This window comes from Bubalus kerabau, chromosome X (genome assembly GCF_029407905.1).
Source record: "Bubalus kerabau isolate K-KA32 ecotype Philippines breed swamp buffalo chromosome X, PCC_UOA_SB_1v2, whole genome shotgun sequence".
Taxonomy (NCBI): domain Eukaryota; kingdom Metazoa; phylum Chordata; class Mammalia; order Artiodactyla; family Bovidae; genus Bubalus; species Bubalus kerabau.
In genome coordinates, this window is record NC_073647.1 from 142,823,211 (window position 1) to 142,848,823 (window position 25,613).

Sequence of the window (25,613 nt, forward strand, 5' to 3'; positions counted from 1 at the left end):
ATTTTACCAAGAATGTTTTGACCCTGCATCTGTGCTACAGTTCATGGTAGGGGTGGTACAACTCCAACATTGGTTTTTCTACTTCCCTTAACAAATGGTTTGTCTAAAGATTCTTTTCAAATTACAAATATGACACTAATGCTTGTGTTTGCAAGTGACTTTTTTCTTGTTGAGGTAGTAACAGTCCCATCTGGTGCTGTTGCACTCTAGAAGATCTCAAATCACGATGATTAAAATAGTTGGGGTAAACTTGTAGTTCATATGCAACACTACTTGGAGGAATTATTTTACTTGCTTGTCTTTAATGTAAAAATTAATTTAATTTGATTATATTTCACATGAATTTGGAATGGAAGTGGTCGTTAAGAAAAAAAAAATTTTGTTACGCTGTTTGATTCCTATAATACAGTGCTATAAGGTGTGCCCTGAAAGAAAATAAAGTGTTTGAAATCTAAGAATAATGATTCTTGCTGCAAAGAGGGTGTAATAGTTACCACTATTGAGTTTGACAGGCTTGTGTTTTTATACAATGTTTTTTCCAGTTAGAGTATAAATAAGTTGTATTACTAAGGTAGTTAAATAACCAAACCAAATGTTTGTGTAAAAAAAGAGACTTGCCAAGAATTAATTGTTTGACTGTTGAATCTTGAACATCCAGCTTCTCAAAGAGACCACCTCTTAAGGAGCCTGTAAACTATGCATGATGAAAATTCTTGTATTTTATTAAGGAAGTGGCCATTGGTTTACTCACCACATCCATGGAATTGTGGCTATAAACATGAAAGTGAAGTCACTCAGTCGTGTCCGACTCTTTGCAACCCAGTGGACTGTAGCCTACCAAGCTCCTCCATCCATGGGATTCTTCAGGCAAGAATACTGGAGTGGGTTGCCATTTTCTTCTCCAGGGGATCTTCCCAACCCAGGGATCGAACTCGGGTTTCCCGCATTGGAGGCAGACGCTTTAACCTCTGAGCCACCAGGGAAGCCCATAAACATAGTTGTTGCTTACAAAACTCATAGTGACTTAGTTTAACTTAATCTCATCTCTTGTGTAAATATATAGGATGTTGCATAACAACTTTAATAAATGCAAACTGCTGTCAATACTGACTTCAGAGCAAGTGAGTAATCAAATAGATAAAAGCATGTTTCAAATAAAATACCTAGCTAGATTTATACTTGATTGCATACAGATTTAACAACATCCAGTGTTGTGTGGCTTGACAGTGAAATAAAAAGTAAGTTCTTTATGTTCCCTGACAATCATAAAGATTAAAAAGATTTGTTCTGGTATGAGATGTTTAGATCTCTATCCTGCTTATTACTAAGGGGAAGTTTTGTTTATACAGTTTGGACTCCTATGAACTTTTGCATACCACTTTGTATTTATTTGCCTTAAAGTAGCATTCTTGCATTTTTCAGAAAGAAAATTGAGAAAAGAAAATCTGAATTACGTCTTACTAGTAAGTGTGATAAAACACTCTTAGGAATTTGGAGAGTGTGTTGGACTGTATCTTCTCTTCCTCCACAGCCGCCTTGTGCTTAGGAGGCCTTGTGATAAGTGAAGAGCGTGGACTCGGGTCAGGCAGCCTGTGCCCCAGCCCCTACTCTGCCCTTTACCTGCCCGTGACCACGCACACTTTGTCCAGCTTGTCTGAGCTTCAGGGCCCTCCCCCTGTAAGATGAGAGAGAACAGCCTGCAGAATCAGCATTATTGGGAGGATTAATAATATGTATTCATATGTGATGGACTTAGAGCAGTGTCCACTACTATTCACTTGATACCTAGGACTGTATAAGATACAATATGCATGCCTTTTATATTCTCAATTTATCATTTCTTTCACTTGCAGTCTTTGGTTCCTATAATAAAAGAAGTGTGTAGAATATATTTGTATATTTATGTCAGCACAGTATTTAAAATAATTGCTACCACCCTCATTTAATTCAGCATAAGACTAACAGATGGAATTTTCTAAATTGCCTAAAGATATTTTGCAAAATACTAACTTGCTCTATATTTCTTTAGAGAAAGTTTAGTAATGTTGATAGCTCTGGTCATATTTCATTCTTAAGTCTTAAATCAGTCTTACTGTAGATTCATGACAGGTAATTAGTACTGATTTGGAGGTTTCTTTTCCCATTGTTTGGAATTATGATTCCCATTGTCTGGAATCAGATGCAAACTATTGCAATTAGAAATAAAATATGAAATAACTTTCAGTATCGTATGAAATTGATTGTTTTTAAACTATCATGTTTCAAACTAAACTATTCATGATCATTCTTAAAATTTTGATTAAAAAAAAATTGTGATGTATGAGGGAAATCTAGACATTATCTTTTTTTTTAATTTCTGTGTTTGATTTGAGTGAATCCATTTGGCCCAGATACAGGATTTTCTGGGCAAGTGAATTTGTTACAAACCCCTACTGAAGACATTTTCTAACATTAGGTCAGTGTCCAGAAGGATCTCAAATTCCCAGAATCCCATTCACTGGACCTTATTTTATACTGTGCAGAGACATAGGAGAAGTAGATATTTATTCTTAGGTCAACTTTCTCACTTTTAAAAAGCTAGTCTTTTATATTGCAATCCAAGCTTTATTTGGTTCACAACCTGATAATGGAAGATCAAAAAATGAAGACAAAATCTGAGTAAGGTCTCATTGCTGATTTGATCCACCAGACTGTCAGGTATAGAATTAGTTGGCTTTTTGCAAATTCGGTAACAATTTCTTTAAAAAGCAAGTTTTACAGTGTCTCTGACATGCAGTAAAATGATTAATCTTGTTAACAAATCTTCTATACAGGGATTTGTTTCTTTAAAATGTATCTCAAGCATCTTTTAAAGTGCGAGCTACAAGTATGCTATATTCTTAAAGAAAAAAGCTTCCAAAGGAAGTATGAGACAGCTATACGACACTGTCAAGAGTGGTTATATAACCGAAGAATCCCAGCAGCACCCTGCTAACTCTGTGTGGCAGTCTTCTACACATCTACACATCTCTTCTACACAGTTGTCTCAGGGAAAAACTGTGATTATTGAGTTGCAAACTGAACCAGCCATCATTTTTCATGGAATACCATTTTTACTTGAACAACTAACAAACTGATTATTGAAACTTGGGTTTGTGGTCAGCATTTTCTCGATAATGAAAGAAATGACCCTGTCACGCCAAGGAAAACACAGCATTTTTTGCAGGTGATAAAATTTGAGTTTTAAGTGAAAAAGAGTTGGGGAAAATTGATAACTGCCACCATTAGCTTGACAGCTTCACAGTGAAGAGGTCAGTGGTGGTAGTAATGGATGTGACTTTAATACCATAGAATGAAATGTGTTGACATTTGGAAGATTGTAGCAGAGTCAAGCAGTATTTTCTAAATGATTGTTGCATTTTAGTGTGCTAGTATGAAAAGATCACTGATTCTGAAAGGAGGTTGTTGAATCACGCGAAGACACCGGGATTCTTGGCCCCCGGAGGAGAAGAATTCAATCCGGGGCCAGAGACGAGGCTTGATCGCTCAGAGCTTTTGTGTAATAAAGTTTTATTAAAGTATATAGGAGATAGAGAAAGCTTCTGACATAGGCATCAGAAGGGGGCAGAAAAAGTACCTGCTTGCTAGTGTTAGCAATGAAGTTATATAATCCAAAGAATGTCTGGAGGTTGTAAAGACCTCCTCAGACCTACTCCCATAATTTACATTTTAAGATAACACTGTCCTCTGGCAGGATGCTGCTACTGCTAAGTCACTTCAGTCGTGTCTGACTCTGTGTGACCCCATAGATGGCAGCCCACCAGGCTCCCCCATCCCTGGGATTCTCCAGGCAAGAACACTGGAGTGGGTTGCCATTTCCTCCAATGCGTGAAAGTGAAGTCGCTCAGTCGTGTCCCACCCTCAGCAACCCCATGGATTGCAGCCTACCAGGCTCCTCCATCCATGGGATTTTTCTAGGCAGGACTACTGGAGTGGGGTGCTGGATACATCCTTGTAAAGACCAGGTCTACTCCCATAATTTACATTTTAAGATAACAGAAGGTTTAATCCAAAGACTGTCCTTAGGCAGGATACATTATTGTTATATAATCCTAAGGAATGTGGAGAAAGAAAAAAAAGTTTGTCCTTTCTTCCTCCTTGAGAATTCCAGACCCCTCTCTCCTTGGCGACCCCTAGACTCCTTATCAACCTGCCTAGGAAATGACTCTCTCAATTCAGTGTCAGACTGTACATTGCAACTAACTTGAAGTTACCATTTGTCAAGATTGGATGTAGTATCAAGAACATACTTACCTGGAAAGCATTAAACTATTTCTCTCTTTTCCAAGGGCGTAGAGGCTAGACTTTCTTCGTGTGTTTTAACAACCTACTGTAATACATTGACTACAAAAGCAGATACGAGACTCAATTTTCAGTTAAGCTGGACAATAAAGAGATGTTATTTATGTTAAAATTTAGGTTTATTGTTGAACAAATCTAAAAATTTTCTAACAAATATCCCCCCAAGTGAACTTATTACTTCAAAGAAAACTGAGTGTTGCAATATTAACACGGGCACGTTCAGGTAAAAAGTTTTGGAAAATATGTACCAGCATCAGCAGATAATGAAGTTCTTTGGGATTCTTAATTTTAGGTGTAAAGTAGGAATTAGGTTTTACTGAAGGACCAAAATATTTTTAAGTTTTGTAGGCTCTATGATCTGTGTTACAACTAAGCAGCTCTGTGGGTGTTTCACAAAAGCAGCCTGAGATAAGATGTAAACAAATGACAGTGGCTATATTCCAGTAAAACTTTATTAAAAGTAAAAGTGAGCTACATTTGGCCCATGGGCTGTAGTTTGCCAACCCCTGATGTAAAGGGTCTCTGAGGCAAAAAAAAAAAAAAAAAAGAAACAAAACCAGAACTGCTGCATTAGACTAACATAACAATTAAGATGTTTAAAGATGGTGGTCCAATGGTACAAGACTCCTGCTTCCACTGTAAGAAGAAGCCAGACCCTTCACAGGCCAACCTTTCTAAGCTTTTCACAGAACCCAGGCTATAATGTACTGAGGGCTTCAACTTGTCAGGGTTTTGTGTGTGTGTGTGTGTGTTTATAATTTACACACCATAAAGTTCACCCATTTAAAATGTACAGTGTTTTTTTTGTACATTTAAGAGTCAACCATCACCATAATGTTATTGTAGAACGTTTTCATCATCATCACATACCCCCCCATTCCACCCACCCCCCAACCCGCATTCAGCTCTGTTCCTCTTTTTTAAATCATGCATTTTTCCCTGAGGGGTGTAAGTTAAAACCTGGGGGCTGGTCACCATCCAACAGAGAACGCTGCAGCAGAGATGTTCTCCTTATAGAGATTCCTCTAGTAGTGATAGTTTTTCTTAGTCGCTCAGTCGTGTCCAACTCTGCGACCCCACAAACTACTGTAGCCTGCCAGGCTCCTCTGTCCTTGGGATTCTCCAGGCTAGAATACTGGAGTGGGTTGCCATTCCCTACTCCAGAGGATCTTCCCAAGGATCGAACCTGGGTCCTCCTGCATTGCAGGCAGACACTGTTACAGGTACCTGTGTGCATTATTTGTGCTCCAGTAAGGAAGGAACCATTGAGTAGTCCTCAAGTGGAGTCAGACAGGGAGCAGGGGCACAGTTGGAAGGCAGACTACATACCCCTGCTCTTGCTTGAAGGTTCACCCAGCTGGCGTCCCGGAGTCTGCTCTGGGTGGATGCATGTCTGACTGCAGTGAGGGAGGACCTAGCTCCTGCTGCCCCTGCGCGCCTGTGCTTGGACCAGGGAGACGTCTGCACACATGGCACGGCCCCAAGTGGCACCTGCCTGAGGCCCTACTAGGACCTGTTGCCAGAGCTGCAGCTCTAAGTATGTGGTTGCCTAGTGTGTGTGAACTTAATGCGAGCCGTGTGAGGATCTGAATGCACGGTGTGTGAGAACATGTGCGTGCTGGGTGGGCAGATGTGTGTGCACTGTGTTTGCAAGTTGAGTGAGGATGTGAGTGCATGCTGCGAGAAACTGCATTTCCTGTGTATGACACTGAGTGTATGCACTGTGTGAGGATGTGTGTTTACACTGGGATGTGTTCGCTGCCTACTGTGTGTAAGCACTGTATGGGGAACGGTGTCCATGCAGTGTGTTCTTTCGTGCTGTGAAGACCAGTGTACGCCTCGAACGTGCACGCGGTGTGTGGGAGCTCTGTGAGAACTAGTGTGCACATTGCATGTGCACGCCGTGTAGGCGTGATGCGTGAGAGTGGGTGTGCATATTGCTAAGTGCATGAGGTACGCGCCTGCTGCGTGAGGACTCGTTTGCACCTCGCGTGTGGACGCGGTACGCATGCGCAGCTTGAGAACCGGTGCGCACATCACACGTGCACGTCTTGGGGGGGACGCGCGCGGGTTCCACAGCGCGGCGGCAGGGGCAGTGCGCCTGTGCAGCCCCGGCATCCCGATGGAGCACGGTGTCGGCTACGCGGCGACAGCCGGGACGGAGGGGGCTACGAGGGCCCCTCCGCTTCCTGGGAAGATGGCCGAACCGGGCGCGGTGAGGACCTCACCGCCCAACCACCGGCCTTCAGGTAGGGGGCTCTCGGGCTGAGGCGAGCGCGTGGGCGCCTCAGGCCCCTGAGGGGGGCGGGGCGGGCCGCGCCGGGTGTGGGAGGCGGGGCACGGAGCGGGGCTAACATTCTCACCTGTGCCGGGAGTCGTCTAGGCGCGGGGTCCCAGGGCCGCGCCCCTCACGGCGCCGGTGACAGGGGGACACTCCCTCTCGGGTGACCTGAGTGAGTGGGTGCCAATGGGGGGTGGCTCGGGGCGGGTGGCAGGTGTGCTTGGTGTGAGGGGTGGAGGCAGAGGCCATGCTTGATGCCCTAGGGGCCCCGAGTGTCTGGCCCAGTCTCCTGGAGCAGCCGGCATGGGGAGCACCGGGGTTGGCCGAGCCTGCGCCGGGGGTCGCCGGGGCCTGCGCGCCCGCCCACTCTGCGTCTCGGGCGTCGAGCGCGAGCGGCAGCCCAGCTCGGTGCTTTGCGGCGTCCCCGGGGGGGCCGAACCCGCGCGTCGCCCACTGGCGGAGCGGCCAGGTGCGAGCCCCTAGCCGGGTTCCCCTGCCGCCCGCTCGTGCCCGCGGAGGCCGCGGGTACACTGCCCCGGGGTCTGGCGGGGCCGCGCGGCGGATGAGCCCCTGGCCCTCGGGGCTGCAGCTGCTGGGAGCTGAGGAGGCACGGTCCCCGTATTGGCTGCCCACAAACGAGCGAAGCGGGCAGAGATTTTGAGGACATTTGACGGAATTTCGATAAGCTAGTCTCGGGTCTTTTAACGTTCTGTAAAGTGGTTGCAGGTAGTGCGGGGGTGTAAGCAACGTGGAAACCGATTTCGTGTTTTTCCTGACAACACCTTTTTTTTTTTTTTTTTAAGTTAATGGGAGCTATTTTTAAGACATGTTTGTACCGCAGTACAGCATGCTTCCCACAAAAACGCACAGATCTTAAGTAGAGGATTTGGAGATTTATCACATCGTGAGGATCTGCGTATTTTATGTAAGGTATACCAAGGAAGGGAAGGAAATCAAGGGAAATGTTCTTGAATCACTTAAAACAAGATTTTCATGGGAGAAGTGGTTTTTTTTTGGGGGGGGGGCCTTCATTTGTATCGTTTAGAAAAGGAGGGGATGGCTTAAATCTTTACCGGTTTGCGTTTTTCATCATGCATATTTTGAAAGGCAGAATTTAACAATTATCACAGGACTGTGATATAAATACTATAAACACATACTTCTGTTTTCGTCTTTTTTGCTTGAGAAACTCGGTCGCATCTGCTAGGGAAGAACCCAAAACCTACGCAGCCATTAGAACCAGGTTGGGGGAGGGGAACCTAATAGAACAAAACATTGGGAAAGGAAGGTTGTTAAAATTCATCTTTTAATTCGGTCGAGAGTTTAAATAAGTAGGTAGTTTTGATGTTGTAGAGTCAAGGTGGAGCTGTATGGTTGGGCCTGAAATTCATCTGTGGTATTTTATTTTATTTGAAGGCACTTAATAAGAGAAAGCCCATGGACAGAGGAGCCTGGCAGGCTACAGTCCATGGGGTCACAAAGATTCAGACACGACCTCACGACTAAACAACAACCGCAAATAAGGGTACTAGTCTTATTAAGTTCTAGTTGAAAACTTTTATTGTAAAAAATAGCTTAAAGCTGTATTCCTTCATTTGACATCGGAAATACTGAAAGACATGTTCTGTGAAGGTTTAAAATATTTCAGGGACTTCCCAGGCAGTCCAGAGGTTAAGACTCCTCCCTTCCATTGCAGAGGGGAGGAGTTTGATCCCTGGTCAGGGAACTAAGATCCTGCAAGCCACCTGGTGCGGCCCCAAACAAAAGATTTTTTTAAAGATAAAATATTTAATAAACTTCCATGTACATTAGGGTTGGTGTGGAAAAATTGAAGTATTCAATTTAGGTGTCAGGTAGTACAAGGGTTTGCTCTTTTAAAGCAGGTTTTGTGAGGCTAGGTGCTTTGAAAAATAATGTCATCCTCAGAGAAGTCTTGATGATTGAGGTTTTATGATTATCCATCCTGATAGTGATTATTCTTGGCCATCCAAGGCTTTATCATTTGGGACCTGTTCCTGATGAGATTCAACCTGCATTTCTTGAGGATCAACCATTGTTCCTAAGTTTGTGCTGAGTGCTTTGAGGGCCAGAAAAAAATTCCAGAGATGTTTAGGCTCTCAGACAATTTCATAGTGGGGGGATATGGGCCGGCAAGTGGTTTTCCTGGGAGCTGGTGTAGAAGGTCTCATGGGAATACCTTTCTGGTTGTTTCCTCTAGCAACAGATTCTTCTGATATTGAAATCCTGTGCATTTTTCCCTATTATCCCCCAGTGATGCTTTCTTTCTTTCCCTTTACCTACACCCCAGGATGGAAATGACCAGAGTACTGTTCTCTTTAGTGCTTTTGTTATGTGCATGGTATAAGGAATGAGGTGCAAGCACCTGTTGCTTGAGTCTGCTTAGTACCTTTAGAAGGCAGGGAGAGGCAGCAGACTGTCACCAGAGTCTGTCAGACTGCCTTGGTGTCACACAGGTCCTCTGCTCCCCTCAGTCTGAAATGTGCCCTTCTCCACTTTTCCCATTGGCATTCACTTCCTCTAGGCCCCTCTTAGTCTGAATTAAGGAACTTCATCTTTTTTGTGCCTGTAGCACCTGCAGGAAAGCACTCTTCTTGTTCCGCCCATGTGATGACATTAACCTTCCAGCTTCTATCGGCAGATGTTCGTTGGGTGCCCACTGTGAACAGAGGCCTGATTGCCTGGGTGTGAATGCCATATCTCCTCTTCCTGCTTTCTTACCTGCAGAGACATTGTTGAGCTTCAGTTTTCTCACCTTTAAAATGGGTGTAAGAACACCGTGGTGGGGGGAAGGAATAGAAGCACTGCTTTGAAGATGAAGGAATTAGTAGCTGTAAAGCAGTGCTTGACACAGTAAATGCTCAAGCTGGTCATTCAGTGTCCCTTCTATTAGATGATCAGCTTGAGAGTAAGGCCTGGGTCCAGGTTACAGGTGCCTCTCACAGTGCCACCTGGTGCAGAGAGTGGCTGGATGGTCATCCTACTCATCCTCAAAGTTTTTGCACACAGTAGGTCTGTAGCTGATGTTCGACTCTCCACTGGGTTGAGTAAATACTCACAAGTTGGATTAAAGGAGTGTGTCGGTGGAGGAGATTGAAATAGTGGAATTACAGAACATGTTGAACTTTACAGTGCTTTCTGCAGGTAAATACTGTTTCCTAAGTTGAATTCATTTGCCCGTGGTTCCCTGGCCAGGAGGAAATTGCTTTGAGGTGAGAGTCCCTTGGACATCAAGGAGATCCAACCAGTCCATACTAAAGGAAATTAGTCCTGAATATTCATTGGAAGGACTGATGTTGAAGCTGAAACTCCAATACTTTGGCCACCTGATGTGAAGAACTGACTCACTAGAAAAGACTCTGAGACTGGGAAAGATTGAAGGCAGGAGGAGAAGGGGATGACAGAGGATGAGATGGTTGGTTGGCATCACTGACTCAATGGACGAGTTTGAGTAAGCTCCGGGAGTTGGTGATGGACAGGGAAGCCTGGTGTGCTGCAGTCCATGGGGTTGCAAAGAGTTGGACACGACTGAGCGACTGAACTGAACTGTCCCTGCTCACCTCCCACCCAGATTAGGCGAATGGAAGGGTGCAAACTGGAAGTTCAGGAGAGACTCCCCTGGGGACCACAGTAGGGTGGGACCAAGTTGGAAAGGTTGAGAGTCCGGCCCCAAGAAATTCAGAGTTCTTCATCCTCTCTCAAAGTTGCATATGAAACTTTTTTTTTTAATTGTCCAGCCACGCAGCTTGTGGGATCTTAGTTCCCCAGCCAGGGATTGAACCCCTCGGTAATGAAATCACAGAGCCCTAACCACTGGACCCACAGGGAATTCCCTACAACCATTCTTGACCACTCTAATACTAAAATTGTTTGAACCTAAGAGGAACGAGTTGAGCTTGTGCACGTGTTCTAACATCATGAGTCCCTTTGGCCTTGAGAAAGACATTCCCACTCCTCTTGGTCAGGAGACAGAGAGACAAAGTTGCATTTGGTCTGGGGCTTCTGTTCTGGCTTTGTTGAGTGATGGCACTGATGGACTTGGACTTGGCAAAACCTTCAGGGCAAACTCCTGAAAGCCTGTCTGACTATAAACTGTTTATTTTTTGATGTCCTGAGCCTGGTGACACAACTGGTCAAAGTCTGTCATTTCTGTCTCTAACCCTCTTTCCTCTCCAAAATTAAAGGATGTTTTCTTCTCATCCAAATGCTCCATCTTCTGAAGTGGTTCATTTTTTGAAAGAACATTTTATCTTCTTTTTGAAAAATTATTTATTTTTAATTGAAGGATAATTCCTTTACAACATTGTGTTCATTTCTCCCATATATCAACATGAATCAGCCATAGGTATACATATGTCTCCTCCCTCTGGAACCTCCCTCCCACCCCTCTAGGTTGTCACAGAGTACCAGGTTGAGCTCCCTACATCATACAGCAAATTCCTATTGGCTATCTATTTTATATATGTTAATATATATGTTTCCATGCTACTCTCTCAATTCGCCCACCCTCTCCTTCCCCCACTGTGCTACAAGTCTGTTCACTATGTCTGCATCTCCATTGCTGCCCATATAGGTTCATCAGTACCATCTTTCTAGATTCCATATATATGTGTTAATATACAATATTTGTTTTCCTTTTTATGATGCCACTCTGTATAACAGGCTCTAGGTTCATCCACCTCATTAGAACTGATTCAAATGCATTCTTTTTTATGGCTGAGTAATATTCCATTGTGTATATGTACCACAGCTTCTTTATCCGTTCATCTGTCGATGGACATCTAGGTTGCTTCCATGTCCTGGCTATTGTAAATAGTGCTGCAGTGAACATTGGGGTACACGTGTCTCTTTCAGTTACAGTTTCCTCAGGGTGTATGCCCAGTAATAGAATTGTTGGGTCATATGGTAGTTTTGGGCTTCCCTGGTAGCTCAGCAAGAATTCATTCCAAGTTTTTTAAGGACTGTCCATACTCTTCTCCACAGTGACATTTTGCCTTCTGTGTTAGCTGTACTAATTGACTTACACAACAGAAGGATTTTCAGGGCTGAATCAGGTAGATGAGAGATGGGGTTTTCTGGTGGATGCTGGTCAGTAGTCTGGTGGGCTTTGTTGGGAGGATTTAATAGGATAGAACTCATAATGTGCTCAGCATAGTAAGCACTCACAGGGCAGGTGGTATGATTTGGCAGCTGTGGTTTGGCAGCTGTGTTTCAAGAGTGGGTAACCACAAGTTGCCAGTTTTCTTATGGCGCAGATTTGAAGGTCCTAGAATGTCCTTTCTGCTGCATTTGGTGGTCAAAGCAAGTCACAGAGCCAGCCCAGATTCAAGGGGAGGGGAAATATACTCCACCTCTTGAGGTGATATGTGGTAAGCACCTACTGGAAGAGGAGGAATCTCCCTTTCTAGAGAGTCTTTACTGTAACAGGTGAGTACCTTGAAATTGAGATGTTAAGTAAGGGAATTCCTTGACTTGGTGCATTCACTGCCAGGGCCTGGGCTTGATCCCTAGTCATGGAACTAAGATCCTGCAAGCCACGAGGCTCAGCAAAAAAAAAGAGGTTTAAATAAGTTGGTCAAGGTCACACATTAAGTGGCAAGCCAGGGCTCAAACTCAAATGTGTTTGACTCTAGAGTTAAGTATTTTTAATCTCCATGCCTCTGTTCTATTCCAGATAGATTATAACAAACTCCTTTTGTGCATGGGCTGTGCCTCCCACATTTTCTGTACCCTACTCAAGATGTAGCTTAGTACTGTTGATACACATTTTATGAAGATTTTGTGTGCCTTTTTTATAGTACACAGTTACTTTTCTGTATAAAGTTGATGATGACCTTCATTTCTTAGAACTACAGCAAAAATTGTATCAACAAAAATGCTTAGAGGGAGAGAAGTTTCATTTAACAGAATCTCTTGTTTGCCAGATTCCAGGATATCAATGGGTATCAGACTGCTTTGTCAAATAACTACAAATGTTTCTAAATATGTGCTCTCAATTTATATTGTTGCTGTGTACAATAATGAACCATAAGGAGTCTGGCATCTGTCCACAGGCCACACTCTGAGTAGTTTTGCCCTGGACTAGCATTTCCCACAGAGAAGGCAGTGGCACCCCACTCCAGTACTCTTGCCTGGAAAATCCCATGGATGGAGGAGCCTGGTGGGCTGCAGTCCATGGGGTTGCTAAGAGTTGGACACGACTGAGTGACTACACTTTCACTTTTCACTTTCATGCATTGGAGAAGGAAATGGCAACCCACTCCAGTGTTCTTGCCTGGAGAATCCCAGGGACAGGGGAGCCTGGTGGGCTGCCATCTCTGGGGTCGCACAGAGTCGGACACGACTGAAGTGACTTAGCAGCAGCAGCAGCATTTCCCAAAGGGTGTGATACACAAGATGATTTAGATTACATGTGGACAAACTTATCTTCTCAGTTTTAGATTAATAGTCCTGTGGATTCTTTCCTTGTGTTGTAAAAGTACAACTAATACATCAAACTAATTTCATGAATATTTTCAGCATCAAGTAAAATATGAAAAAATATTCAATTTAAAGAACAATTTAAAGAAAACTACTGAGTATAGGTTGGTGCTAGCTAATACAAATAGAATGCTAGCTTTAACTAACTTAGTATATCCAAAATATTGTCATTTCAACATGTAATCAATATAAAGAATTATTAATGAAATATCTCACATTTTGTCCTTTTCACCAAGTGTTCCAAAACCAGTGGAAGACTTGACACTTCCAGCTCATCTCTACGTGGACTAGTCAACAGTTCAGGTGTTCAGTAGTCACTGCGGCTAGTGGCTCACATATTGGACATGGTGATCTAAAACATTTCCCTCATGGCAGAAAGTTCTGTTGGTCACATAGGGCACCATGGCATTGAGTGTCGCATGAAGAACAGGATGTATGCTGCAGTATTCTGCCTATCGTAGCTCTCTTGTGTGGAAATGAAAAGATGCTTTGATAAAATGTCCTCCCCTGCAATAAGGCAAAACCTGCCTGGACCCTCAGGCTCCCAAGGGGAGAGGCTGTTTTTGCTTTCCCCAGTGTGGGCAGGTGCCAAAGTCCTGCTACGGATTATTGTCTTGGATTATTCACAACGTGTGGAAAGGGAGTAGGCTTGGCTTCCTGGTAAATTTTGGGGTTGTCATCATGGAAAAGCATGGTATAATATTGATGGAACAGTGGGAGGAGAGTGGTATTAGCATGCACACTACACATTCAGTGTCAGGTCCAGTGGGGAGCCCCCTCTTCAGGGTGGGCTCTGTGAGGCAAGGTCTGGCCGTTCCCCCAAGGCTAACATTGTGCCTTCCTAGCTCCTGTTCACAGAAGCCACTCTCTGATTATGATCACCAAGTTCTTGTTGACTGACAGGACACACCCCCTAACTGTGGAGACCACGTAATTGAACAGTTTCAGGGAATGCAGGGGCCGAGCCACCTCCTGTATCCCAGGTTTGATGATGTGATGAAGCTGGCACTAGCTCTAGGGGAACATACTGGGCAGGGCCAGGTAACCCACACTCGCTTTCAGGGCCTGCAGGACAAGTCCCTGCCCAGACCAAGTTGTCCCCATCTTGAGCAATTGATCTGTCTTTGCCTTTGGTACCGAGTTAACTGTTGGTTTAGCAGGTCAGCCAGTGTGCAACACCAACTTCTATGGTAGATCTATTAAATGCATTTTCTTATCCCTGCCCTTGTTTTTTTCTCTTTCTCTCCCACTTTTCATTTGCATTTTTGCTATATTTTGTATAAGCAGAAGGAAGGAGAGAGGAGGACATAAAGGAATACCTGAAATTAATAAATACAGAGCAGGAAATGCCCCTATAGCTTGAATTTTTCACCAGACACCAAAAGTCCTTTATTAAGTAGTACTATGTGTCTTTGTTTCGAAACAACACTTTAATACATACCCATAACTGGAAATAACCATCTGAATCATAAACTGCGCGAAACAGGATTCTCCTGCTGTGCTTATTTTTAAAAACACCTCCCACTACACACACACACACACACACACACACACAAGATTGTGCTATATTCTCTTCCCTTAGCACCTAGGCCTGTGCTTTCAGTATTCCACTGACTAGAGAGGCAAATGTCCTTGTGCAGGGGGGCAGTGTCCCTTCTTATGAGAGTTTGCACTTCTCTACCTTGTTAACTGTGTGTTCGGTTCTCTTGAGCACCAGTCAGGGGTGACAGTTTGTTGTGAAATATTATAACAGCCTTCAGTGGAAGCTTTCTTTGCATGTGGGTAATTTTTGCTCATGTAGATATCTGTTATGAACAAAACTTTGTTCATTTTCTTTAGTTAGGTAACCAATATTATTGAAGTAGATTTAGTTATATCCTCAGACAAAAAGCCCTCCTTAAAATATTTCTGATTCTAATTGCAGTTTTCTTACTGCGAAACATGTTCCTGCTCTTTTTTCCCCCCTCCTCAGTTCAGTTCAGTTCAGTCGCTCAGTCATGTCCGACTCTTTGTGACCCCATGAATTGCAGCACGCCAGACCTCCCTGTCTGTCACCAACTCCTGGAGTTCACTCAAACTCATGTCCATCGAGTTGGTGATGCCATCCAGCCATCTCATCCTCTGTCGTCCCCTTCTCCTCCTGCCCCCAATCCCTCCCAGCATCAGAGTCTTTTCCAATGAGTCAACTCTTCGCATGAGGTGGCCAAAGTACTGGAGTTTCAGCTTTAGCATCATTCCTTCCAAAGAACACCCAGGACTGATCTCCTTTATGATGGACTGGTTGGATCTCCTTGCAGTCCAAGGGACTCTCAAGAGTCTTCTCCAACACCACAGTTCAAAAGCATCAATTCTTCAGCACTCAGCTTTCTTCACAGTCCAACTCTCACATCCATACATGACCACTGGAAAAACCATGGCCTTGACTAGACGGACCTTTGTTGGCAAAGTAATGTCTCTGCTTTTCAATATGCTATCTAGGTTGGTCATAACTTTTCTTCCAAGGAGTAAACATCTTTTAATTTCATGGCTGCAGTCACCATCTGCAGTGATTTTGGAGCCCCCCCAAAATAAAGTCTGACACTGTTTCCACTGTTTCCCCATCTATTTGCCAGGTGGGAAGTGATGGGACCAGATGCCATGATCTTCGTTTTCTGAATGTTGAGCTCTAAGCCAACTTTTTCACTCTCCTCTTTCACTTTCATCAAGAGGCTTTTGAGTTCCTCTTCACTTTCTGCCATAAGGGTGGTGTCATCTTCATATGTGAGGTTATTGATATTTCTCCTGGCAGTCTTGATTCCAGCTTGTGCTTCATCCAGCCCAGCATTTCTCATGATGTACTCTGCATATAAGTTAAATAAGCAGGGTGACGTGCTCCTTTTCCTATTTGGAACCAGTCTGTTGTTCCATGTCCAGTTCTAACTGTTGCTTCCTGACCTGCATATAGGTTCTCAAGAGGCAGTTTCCACTTCACTTGATTTTGTTTTTGGCAGTCATGAATTATTTCTAAAGAATAATTGCTTCTTATTAATGGTCCATAAATTTCTGCATATGGAGGAGGGCATGGCAACCCACTCCAGTTTTCTTGCCCGGAGAATCCCATGGACAGAGGAGCCTGGCGGGCTATACTCCATGCAGTCACAGAGAGTCGGATGGACACGATTGAGCTACTAACCGCAATTTCTGTGTATCCTTAATCTTCTGGGGTGAGAGTAACTCTTTTTACCGCAAAACAGTCAAGGGAGTGAAATGAACTGTTTCACTCTACCCTAATCAGCTTCTATTTCTTTTTTTCCCCCCAGCTTCCATTTTTGTTACTTGTCTTTTACTTTCTCTCAGTTTTGGTTGAGAGACCCAAGAAGACCCAGTGCCTTTCTACTAAAGAGTGTTGAATGTCCTGTGTGGTACATAATTTTACTTTTATTAGCTAAAAATGAAAAGGATTCTTGCCCCCTTTTTAAAGGTGTATAAAGATGCCCTGTAGTGGTGCATAAAGATTTCAGAGTTAGTGTCTCTTATGATCAGGTCAATTCAAGCACGAGATACTATACACAGTGCTGTCCAGTAGAACTTTCTGTTCTCCAGGTGTTCCAAATGGTAGCCACTTGCTACATGTGGCTATTGAGCAGTGAGTAACTGACTTTTTGTTTGTATCTGATTTAAAATAATGTTAATAGCCATATGTGGTAACAGCTCCTGAATTGGACTCTGCAGTTAACTAGATGTTTACTGACCTTGTCAGGTTAGATCAGAAATGAGGAGTGTGTTTTGGGCTCAAACAAATTCCTTCAAACCCATCTATTCTTTTTTTTCTTTAATTTAATTTTTATTTTATTTTATTTTTATTTTATTTTGGAGTATGGTTAATTTAGTTTCAGGTGTACAGTAAAGTGATTCAGTTATACCTATACATATATCCATTCTTTTTCAGATTCTTTTCCCATATAGATTATTGCAGAATAGTGAATAGAGTTCCATGTGCTATACAGTAGGTCCTTGCTGATTATCTATTTTATATATAGTAGTATGTGTATGTTAATGCCAAACTCCTAATTTGTCCCATCTCTTACTGGTTTCTTCTCTACAAGCTCTGGTATTTAGTACTTGTTATTCAGGTCCTCTCAGATGTGCACAGGCCACCAAGACCAGAACTGGCATTTAAGCTCTTGTGGTTCACATCTTGTCTGCAGTGCCATGATAGATCTACCAGACAAGACTTATTTCTGGCTCCTGGGGGCCCTGGGATGCCCTCTTTGTCCCTGCTTCAGTTTTGGTTACACAGCTTGGTTGGAGGAGAAGCCAGATTGACTTCTAAGGCATCATCAGATCATGAGATGAAATATTGAGCTTTGCAGAATATGGATGGGCTGTGGGGAGAACTTTTCCATGAGGATGTTGGCAGGGACTGAGATCACAGGAGAAGCCCATAGTGGAAGGTGAGGGTGGTGAGGGGAGCCATGAGGAAGGAATCAGTTCTCCCTTCTCTAGGACGTGCTCACTAAAGTAGGCGAGCCTCAGCTCTCTTGTCCAGCTTGCTCCTCACAACTGTGGTGTCATGTGCTGGCCTGGGAGAAGAACTTGGTTACTTGTGAGTGCACTGGTACTTTAGGTCATCTGACTAATGCTTTCCAACTCTGACATGCTGTGGTCCTCCACTGCCAGCCCAGAAGGCTGGGGAAAAGGTAGTCTGGTCTTGCCCACTCTGATTAGCGGGATCACCAGCCATGTGAGCTTATTAACCAGCAGACTTACCAGACTTCCCTTCTCCTCCCATTACAACCAAGGCAGGGGGTTCTGTGTCCATCTCTCATGACCCCATCCCTACTGCCAATGCCTAGGTCAGACCCTGTCATTTAGGGCACAGCCATTATCACAGGAACCTCAGGGGTCTCTGTCCACGTCACCCTCCTGCCGTGGATCCATCGTGTTGCACTTTTGTGTGACCTTCTGTGACATCAGCCTAGCCTAAGCACAGTCTAAACTTCTGCTGGGGTTTCCCAGGTTGGTTGGTGGCTTCCCAGGTTGGTTGTGTTCGAACAGGGCTCCTGCTTACCCCTCCAGCATCCTTCTCTGGTCAGTGATCACCCCCAGCTGGTTGTCTCCAGCACTCTCTGCACCCACGTGCGCCTCACTGCCCATGCTCGGCTCACATCTCACCTCATCCCTGAAGCCTTTCCCGACCACACACACTTTGGGTGGGTTTTTCTTTTCTCTTCCATTTCCGTTATGGTGTTGATAACACTAATTCAGGTAAATAAGATCACGTGGAAATAAACTTGGGGTTGGCATTTGGAAAGTAAAGTGCACAGATCTTAAGCACACAGTCTGATGAATGTTTACATGTACATCCATGTAACCAACACCCAGATCAAGAAACTAAATATTTCAAGTACCCGGCTGGCTCCCCTGGGCCTCCTCCTAGACAGAACTCCCTAAAGGTGGCCATTGTTCTCACCTCTTTTCACTATAGGTTAGTTTTACTTGTTTTTGAGGTTTATAGAAATAGATTTTTATAGTATGTACATTAATATTACAGCAAAATATACATCACATAAAATTTATCATTTTAGCCATTTTTAATGTACAGTTAAGTAGCAGCAAGTACATTCACATTATTATACAACCATCACCACCATCCATCTCCAGAACTTCTTAATCAAGTATTTAGTTTTTTTATGTGCTTGTTTTTTTCCTTTCAGAATTATGTCTATAAGAGTCACCCATGATGTTGCAGATATCAGTGGTTCATTTCTTTTTATTTTTGGGTAGTACTAGATTATCTGACTATACATACTACAGTTTGTTTTATCCATTCTCTTGCTGATAGACAGTTATTTCCAGTTTTCTATTGTGAATAAAACTGCTATGAGCATGCTTGCACATATCTCTTGGTGCCCATACACATACATTTCTGTTGTGTGTATTACTAGGAGTTGAATTACTGGGTCAGAAGGTAAGCATATGTTCAGCTTTTGCTGATAGTGCCAAACTGTTTTCCAAACAGTTGGTCGTAGTTCCCTATTGCTGTTATAACCAGTTACCACAAATTTAGTGGCTTATAGCAATGTGAATTTATTATCTTATAATTCTGGACATCAGAAGTGCTAAAGTCAAGGTGTCAGCAAAGTCTTTCTGGAGGCTCTAGGGGGAGAATCCATTTCCTTGCCCTCTCCAGCTGCTGGAGGCTGCCTGCACCCCTCGGGTTGTGCCCCTTCCTCCATCGCCAGGGCTAGTAGCATAGCATCTTCCAGTCTCCTTTTCTCTCCAATTTCTGCTACCATTGTGATGTGTCCTCTCTCTCACTCTAGCTTTCCTACCTCCCTTGTGATTACATGGGGCCCAGCTGGAAAATCCTGCATAGTCTCCCCATCTCAAGATCCTTACCTTAATCACATCTGCAGAGGCTTTTTTGTCACAGAAGGTGACATTTTCATGGGTCCAGGGCTTGGAACGTGGGCTTCTCTAGGGGGCTCTTATTCTGCCTCCATTTGTATCCCCACCAGGAGGGCATGAGAGCCCCAGTTCTTGTCCATCTTTGTCAGTGCCTGCTCATGCCGGTCTTTTTCATTGCAGTCATTTGGAGCGGACGTTGGGGCACAGACACAGCTGCCTCCCCCAGGCAGTGTGTCCTCCTTTGCTCTGATACAGATTTATTGAGCTGATCATTATTACATTATAAATATGTGTTTACATGCCTCTGTCTTGGCCAAACTGTACACTTTTTCATGAGACAAATCTCAGAGTAGCCAGTACAATAAGTGCTCCTTGGAGAGTAAGAAATTACTAAGGGCAGTTTTCAGCAGAGAACTGAGCAAAGCTAAAGGTGTAGATGAGAGCCTATGCTTACAATCCCATCTCTGTCTCAAGGTGGGTTTTCTCCCAAACAAAAATAGGACCAGAGCAGAGAGCCTTGTTTCTAACTTCTGCACACTCTTCTCTCCCAAGGTAGTTACTCTATAAGTGAGCAGTGCCCTAGAAGGGGATATGGGCCTCAACTCCTGAGGGCCTTGGTTGGAAATGACTTCAGCGTGTATGTAAATGAGAGAGGGCCGTACAGTCCCACAGGCCGCCTTATGGGGAGGGTGAACTTGGACCTTGCACAGAGACTTGGGTTTTCCTTCTCCTTGGACTTGGCTCGTGTAGCAGCACGCTGCAGCTTCTTGCCTGTGGGAGGAAGACCTTTCAAGGTAAGCCGGGCATCCTTGACCCCAGGGAATGTCGCCTGTGTAGACTGAAACCTGCCGTGGAAGCTTCAGGCTGGGATTGCTGAGGATGGTGGAGGCAGAGTGAAAGTGATTTTGCGATGCCCCTGGACATGGCAGGATGGGCGCAGCAGTCCTGGGGCTGGTGAGCCTGATCTGGAAGGTGGGACAAGTGTGAGACAAAGGCAGACAGGGTTGTGGCTCCTTCAGGAGCATCTGGACATGAGGGGCCACTTCCTATGCTTGTTCGTGATGCTCTCCTTGGCCGGGCATGCACCTGGCTCCAGGAAGGTGCTCAGGTTTCAAGGCCTCAGGCTTCTGTTTCCAGGCGCTGGGGTGTTTGCAGCAGGCCTGGCTGCCGTGACTTTGACCATCGGGTGTGGCGTGTGCATGAGGAGCTTGCCAGCCACATGGCAGAGGACTTTCCCGGCCCTTGTGGAAAAACCTGTGTCACTGACTGAGCCTTGGCTGGTCAGCACTCAGATCCTGAGGGAGTCGGTCTTCTGAGAAAACTACTGTCTCAGGGTAGACGCTCCTGGGACAGGCTGAGTAGGGCTGGTGCTGGGGACCCCCTGGCCTTCAACTGCTCTGCCTGCTGTATTCAAATTGCAGAGAAACTCAGGTGCCTGCATTCCTGCTGAGCCCTGTCCCTCTAGGACTTAAACCCTGCTCCCTCTTTGTTCCTTGTCATCTTGGACCAAGGAGGTTAAGAGCCTGATTGCTTGGAGTCCCCTCCTCAGAATCCAGGTCTGGGCACCTGCAGAGACAACACCTTGAGAACATTATGATAAGTGAAATAAGCCAGTTACAGAAAGACAAATACTGCATGTTTCCACCTCATGAGGGTACCCAGAAGAGTCAAATTCATAGCATCAAAGAATGTAATAGTGGTTGCCAGGGGCTGAGGGGAAATGGAGAGTTACTCATCAGTGGGTATAAAGTTTCAGTTAAATAAAATTAATAAGTTCTAGAGATTTGCTGTTCAACCGTATTGTACACATTGAACTTTTTTAAGAGTGTAAGTATCATGTTAAGTATTCCTACCACAATAAAATTTTTAAAAAATTTTGATGAGTTTATCACTTACCTTCTTCTGATCAGGTACTAGTGTGGCCACTAACTTACTGTGGGGCTGTGGGTTAGTTTCATGGTCTCTTCCAGACACAACTTCTTATGAATATAGTAGCAAATTCCTCACAGAGTTGACAGGAGGATTATATGAGGTAATGAATGCAAAGTGCTTAGTGTGGTGTCTTGCATGTAGCTCTGCTCCTTGAGGTCACAGGTATCATTGTCATCATCTGTGCATTGAGTACAACATGTCTATGAACATAAAAATTATATGTTTGTGTATAATATATGTTGTATATTATGCAACGTATATATATTGTGTATATATATATACACAACATATATACATTGTATACAACATGTATATATACGTTGTATACAGCATATATAGTGTATATATAAATTGTATATATACGTTGTATTTATTTTATATATTATTATATAAAATATAAAATTATATATAAATATATATAGTATATATAATATATATTTATATATATTTATTATTATATATATACACACAATGTATTTTGTGTATGTGTGTGTATATATATATATGTTATATATAATATAAGTATATTGATAATGATAAATACTGGTATTGCCTTTCAAGGACCTAGTGACCTACTGAGCTGTGCTTTCTCTAATTTACTTATAATCCAAGTTTAGCACTGAAAACTAGTAGAACACTTTCTAACACCATACACAAAAATAAACTCAAAATGGATTAAGGATCTAAACGTAAGACCAGAAACTATAAAACTCTTAGAGGAGAACATAGGCAAAACACTCTCTGACATAAATCACAGCAGGATCCTCCATGACCCATCTCCCAGAATATTGGAAATAAAAGCAAAAATAAACAAATTGGACCTAATTAAAATTAAAAGCTTCTGCACAACAAAGGAAACTATGAGCAAGGTGAAAAGACAGCCTTCAGAATGGGAGAAGATAATAGCAAAGGAAGCAACTGACAAAGAACTAATCTCAAAAATACACAAGCAACTCTTGCAGCTCAATTCCAGAAAAATAAACGACCCAATCAAAAAATGGGCCAAAGAACTAAATAGACATTTCTCCAAAGAAGACATACAGATGGCTAACAAACACATGAAAAGATGCTCAACATCACTCATTATCAGAGAAATGCAAATCAAAACCACAATGAGGTACCATTTCACGCCAGTCAGAATGGCTGCGATCCAAAAGTCTACAAGCAATAAATGCTGGAGAGGGTGTGGAGAAAAGGGAACCCTCTTGCACTGTTGGTGGGAATGCAAACTAGTACAGCCACTATGGAGAACAGTGTGGAGATTCCTTAAAAAACTGGAAATAGAACTGCCTTATCACCTGGCAATCCCATTGCTGGGCATACACACCGAGGAAACCAGAATTGAAAGAGACACGTGTACCCCAATGTTCATCGCAGCACTGTTTATAATAGCCAGGACATGGAAGCAACCTAGATGTCCATCAGCAGATGAATGGATAAGAAAGCTATGGTACATATACACAATGGAGTATTACTCAGCCATTAAAAAGAATACATTTGAATCAGTTCTAATGAGGTGGATGAAACTGGATCCTATTATACAGAGTGAAGTAAGCCAGAAAGAAAAACACCAATACAGTATACTAACGCATATATATGGAATTTAGAAAGATGGTAATGATAACCCTGTATGTAAGACAGCAAAAGAGACACAGATGTATAGAATAGTCTTTTGGACTCTGTGGGAGAGGGAGAGGGTGGGATGATTTGGAGGAATATCATGGAAACATGTATATCATATAAGAAATGAATCACCAGCCCAGGTTCGATGCAGGATACAGGATGCTTGGGGCTGGTGCACTGGCATGACCCAGAGGGATGGTATGGGAAGGGAGGTGGGAGGGGGTTCAAGATGGGGAACACGTGTACACCCGTGGCGGATTCATGTTGATGTGTGGCAGAACCAATACAATATTGTAAAGCAATTAGCCTCCAATTAAAATAAATAAATTTAAATTTAAAAAAAGAAAGTATAAAACTGGACCGTGAAGCTATAAATGAGCAAACAATTACAGCTAGAGGACTGGAGACAATCTCTGTGTGCATGGGAATGACTACCACTGTCACTTGCACTTAGGTGCCCATGACCAGCAGGACAGCACTGCCAGGCACTCAGCAAATAGTCCCTGGGGGCCCCTCTTAGCTGTGCTGTCCAGCTTCTGCACAGGAATGTTACTGCTGTTTCTGCCACTCAGAGCTTAATTTACACACTGAAATTCTTAAAGTATACAGTTGTATATTCAGGAGCCAATACAGCTAATGGCATTCCTTTTCCCCTTCCTGTATGTCAGACTCTCATCCTTGGTCCTATTTTTCATTGTTCTTGCTGAGTTCTCTCTGCCCACTTTGTGCAGTTAGCATCTTTCCAAAGAGGACATGGGAGAAGAGAGGGACACTCTTATTTTTTGCCATGTACCCCTCTTTGACACCCATTGCTAGATGCTTCACTCCACAAATTGGCCCAGAGCTCAGTAGAAGGTCATCTGACTTTCTGGAACTATGGAAACTGCATTTGGCTTTTGGCAAGACAGGAGAGTTGGGTGGTGTGCTGTATGTTTTTAAGTTTGGGATTTTAGACTCTGTGCTGACCAATTATGGTAGCCAGTTGCTATGTGTGAATATGTAAATTAGTTACAATTCAGTAAAATAAACAATTCAACTCCCCACTTGCACTAGCGGCTAGCAGCTCCAGTATTGGACAGCACAGATACTGAACGTTCCTGTCACTGCAGAAAACTCCATAAGACAATGCTGGTCGTGAGGGATCTTACGGTTGCAGGCTGTTTAATAGAGTGGAAAGCAGAGATATTTATCTGTGCTGTTCTGTTTTTGATTCTTCTTCCAAATGACAAGGTTAAATGTATAAGCATTAAATCTTAACTACCTAATGGGTTGAAACCTGACTAATGCAATTAAAATGTTTCAGCCTCAAATTTGTAATATAAAAACGGTGTTTGCTCTCTGAAGTCCTTTTTGTAGTGCCTTATAACCTTGAAGCAGATATCAAGTATGAATTCTTAGATGTGAAGGCCCTGGTTTTTTAATTGGTTTTTATTGTAGTAAAATATACATAACATAAACTTTGGCATTTTAACCATTTTAAGTGTACAATTCAGTGACGTTAAATGCATTCACAGTATTGTGTAACCATCACCATTATCTATTTCTAGAACTTTTCATCATCTCAGGCAGAAACTCTGTATCATTAAGTAACTCCCCATTATCCCCTCCCCCATGTCCCTGGTAACTAATATTCTACTTTCTGTCTCGGTACTTTTGCCTATTCTAGATACCTCCTCATATAAGTAGAATCATACAATATTTATCCCTTAGTGATTGGCTTATTTCACTTAGCATGATGTCCCCAAGGTTCATCCATTGTTGTATCGTGTATCTGAATTTCATTCTTTTTAAGAGCTGAATAATATTCTGCTATATGTATAAACCACATTCTGTTTATCTATTCATCTGTCAATGGATACTTGGGTTGCTACCACCTTTTGACTGCTGTGAATAATAGTGCTGTGAAATGGGTGTGCAGGTATCTTTCTGAGACCCTGCTTTTATTTATTTATTTTAATATTTTTTTTTATTTGGCTGTTCCAGGTCTTAGTTGTGGCACGTAGGATCTTCTGTCTTTGTTGCAGCATGTAAACTCTTAGTTGTGGCATATGAGATCTAGTTTCCCAACTAGGGATCGAACCTGGGCCCCCTGTATTGGGAGCACAGAGTCTTAGCCACTGGATCACCATGGAAGAAGTCCTGAGACCCTGCTTTTCATTCTTTGGGGTATATACCCAGAAGTGAAATTGCTGGGTCCTGTGGTAATTCTGTGTTTGTCTCTAATTTTTTAAACAGTTTAAAAATTATTTTGAGGTATTGTCCATATAACATAAATCTCAACCCTGTGAAGTGTATACAGTTCAGTGGTTTTTAATATATTCACAAGGTTGTGCAATCATCTGCACTAGTCACTGATTTTTGTGACCTCTGAGGAACTAGAGTGGGAGAGAAAATCTTGAAGGTGGCTTGGGTGTAAGGAAGGGCGCTTTCAGAATTAGTATGAAACTTTTAAAAAGAAGTATCTTTGCACCAGATCCTTAAAATGCCACCCAGGCTTTAGGAGGAATACTCTGCCCACTGTAGGGCTTTAGGACCAAAAATCAGAAAG

At 43.1% G+C, this 25,613-nt stretch overlaps 1 protein-coding gene across 5 annotated transcripts in view; it reads left to right on the forward strand.

Moving 5' to 3' along the window:
• The first annotated feature begins 5,809 nt into the window (after positions 1-5,809).
• Positions 5,810-25,613, forward strand: part of MAP7D2 (MAP7 domain containing 2) — a 102,026-nt gene continuing 82,222 nt past the window's right edge. For 2 of the 5 annotated variants that reach the window (XM_055564356.1, XM_055564359.1), the window contains exon 1: positions 5,817-6,590. In XM_055564356.1, the coding sequence (XP_055420331.1) occupies positions 6,350-6,590 (241 nt within the window). In that variant the 5' untranslated portion in view covers positions 5,817-6,349. Of the gene's footprint in view, positions 6,591-25,613 lie in introns of all 5 variants that reach the window. The other 3 variants (XM_055564360.1, XM_055564357.1, XM_055564358.1) reach the window with 3 other exon arrangements.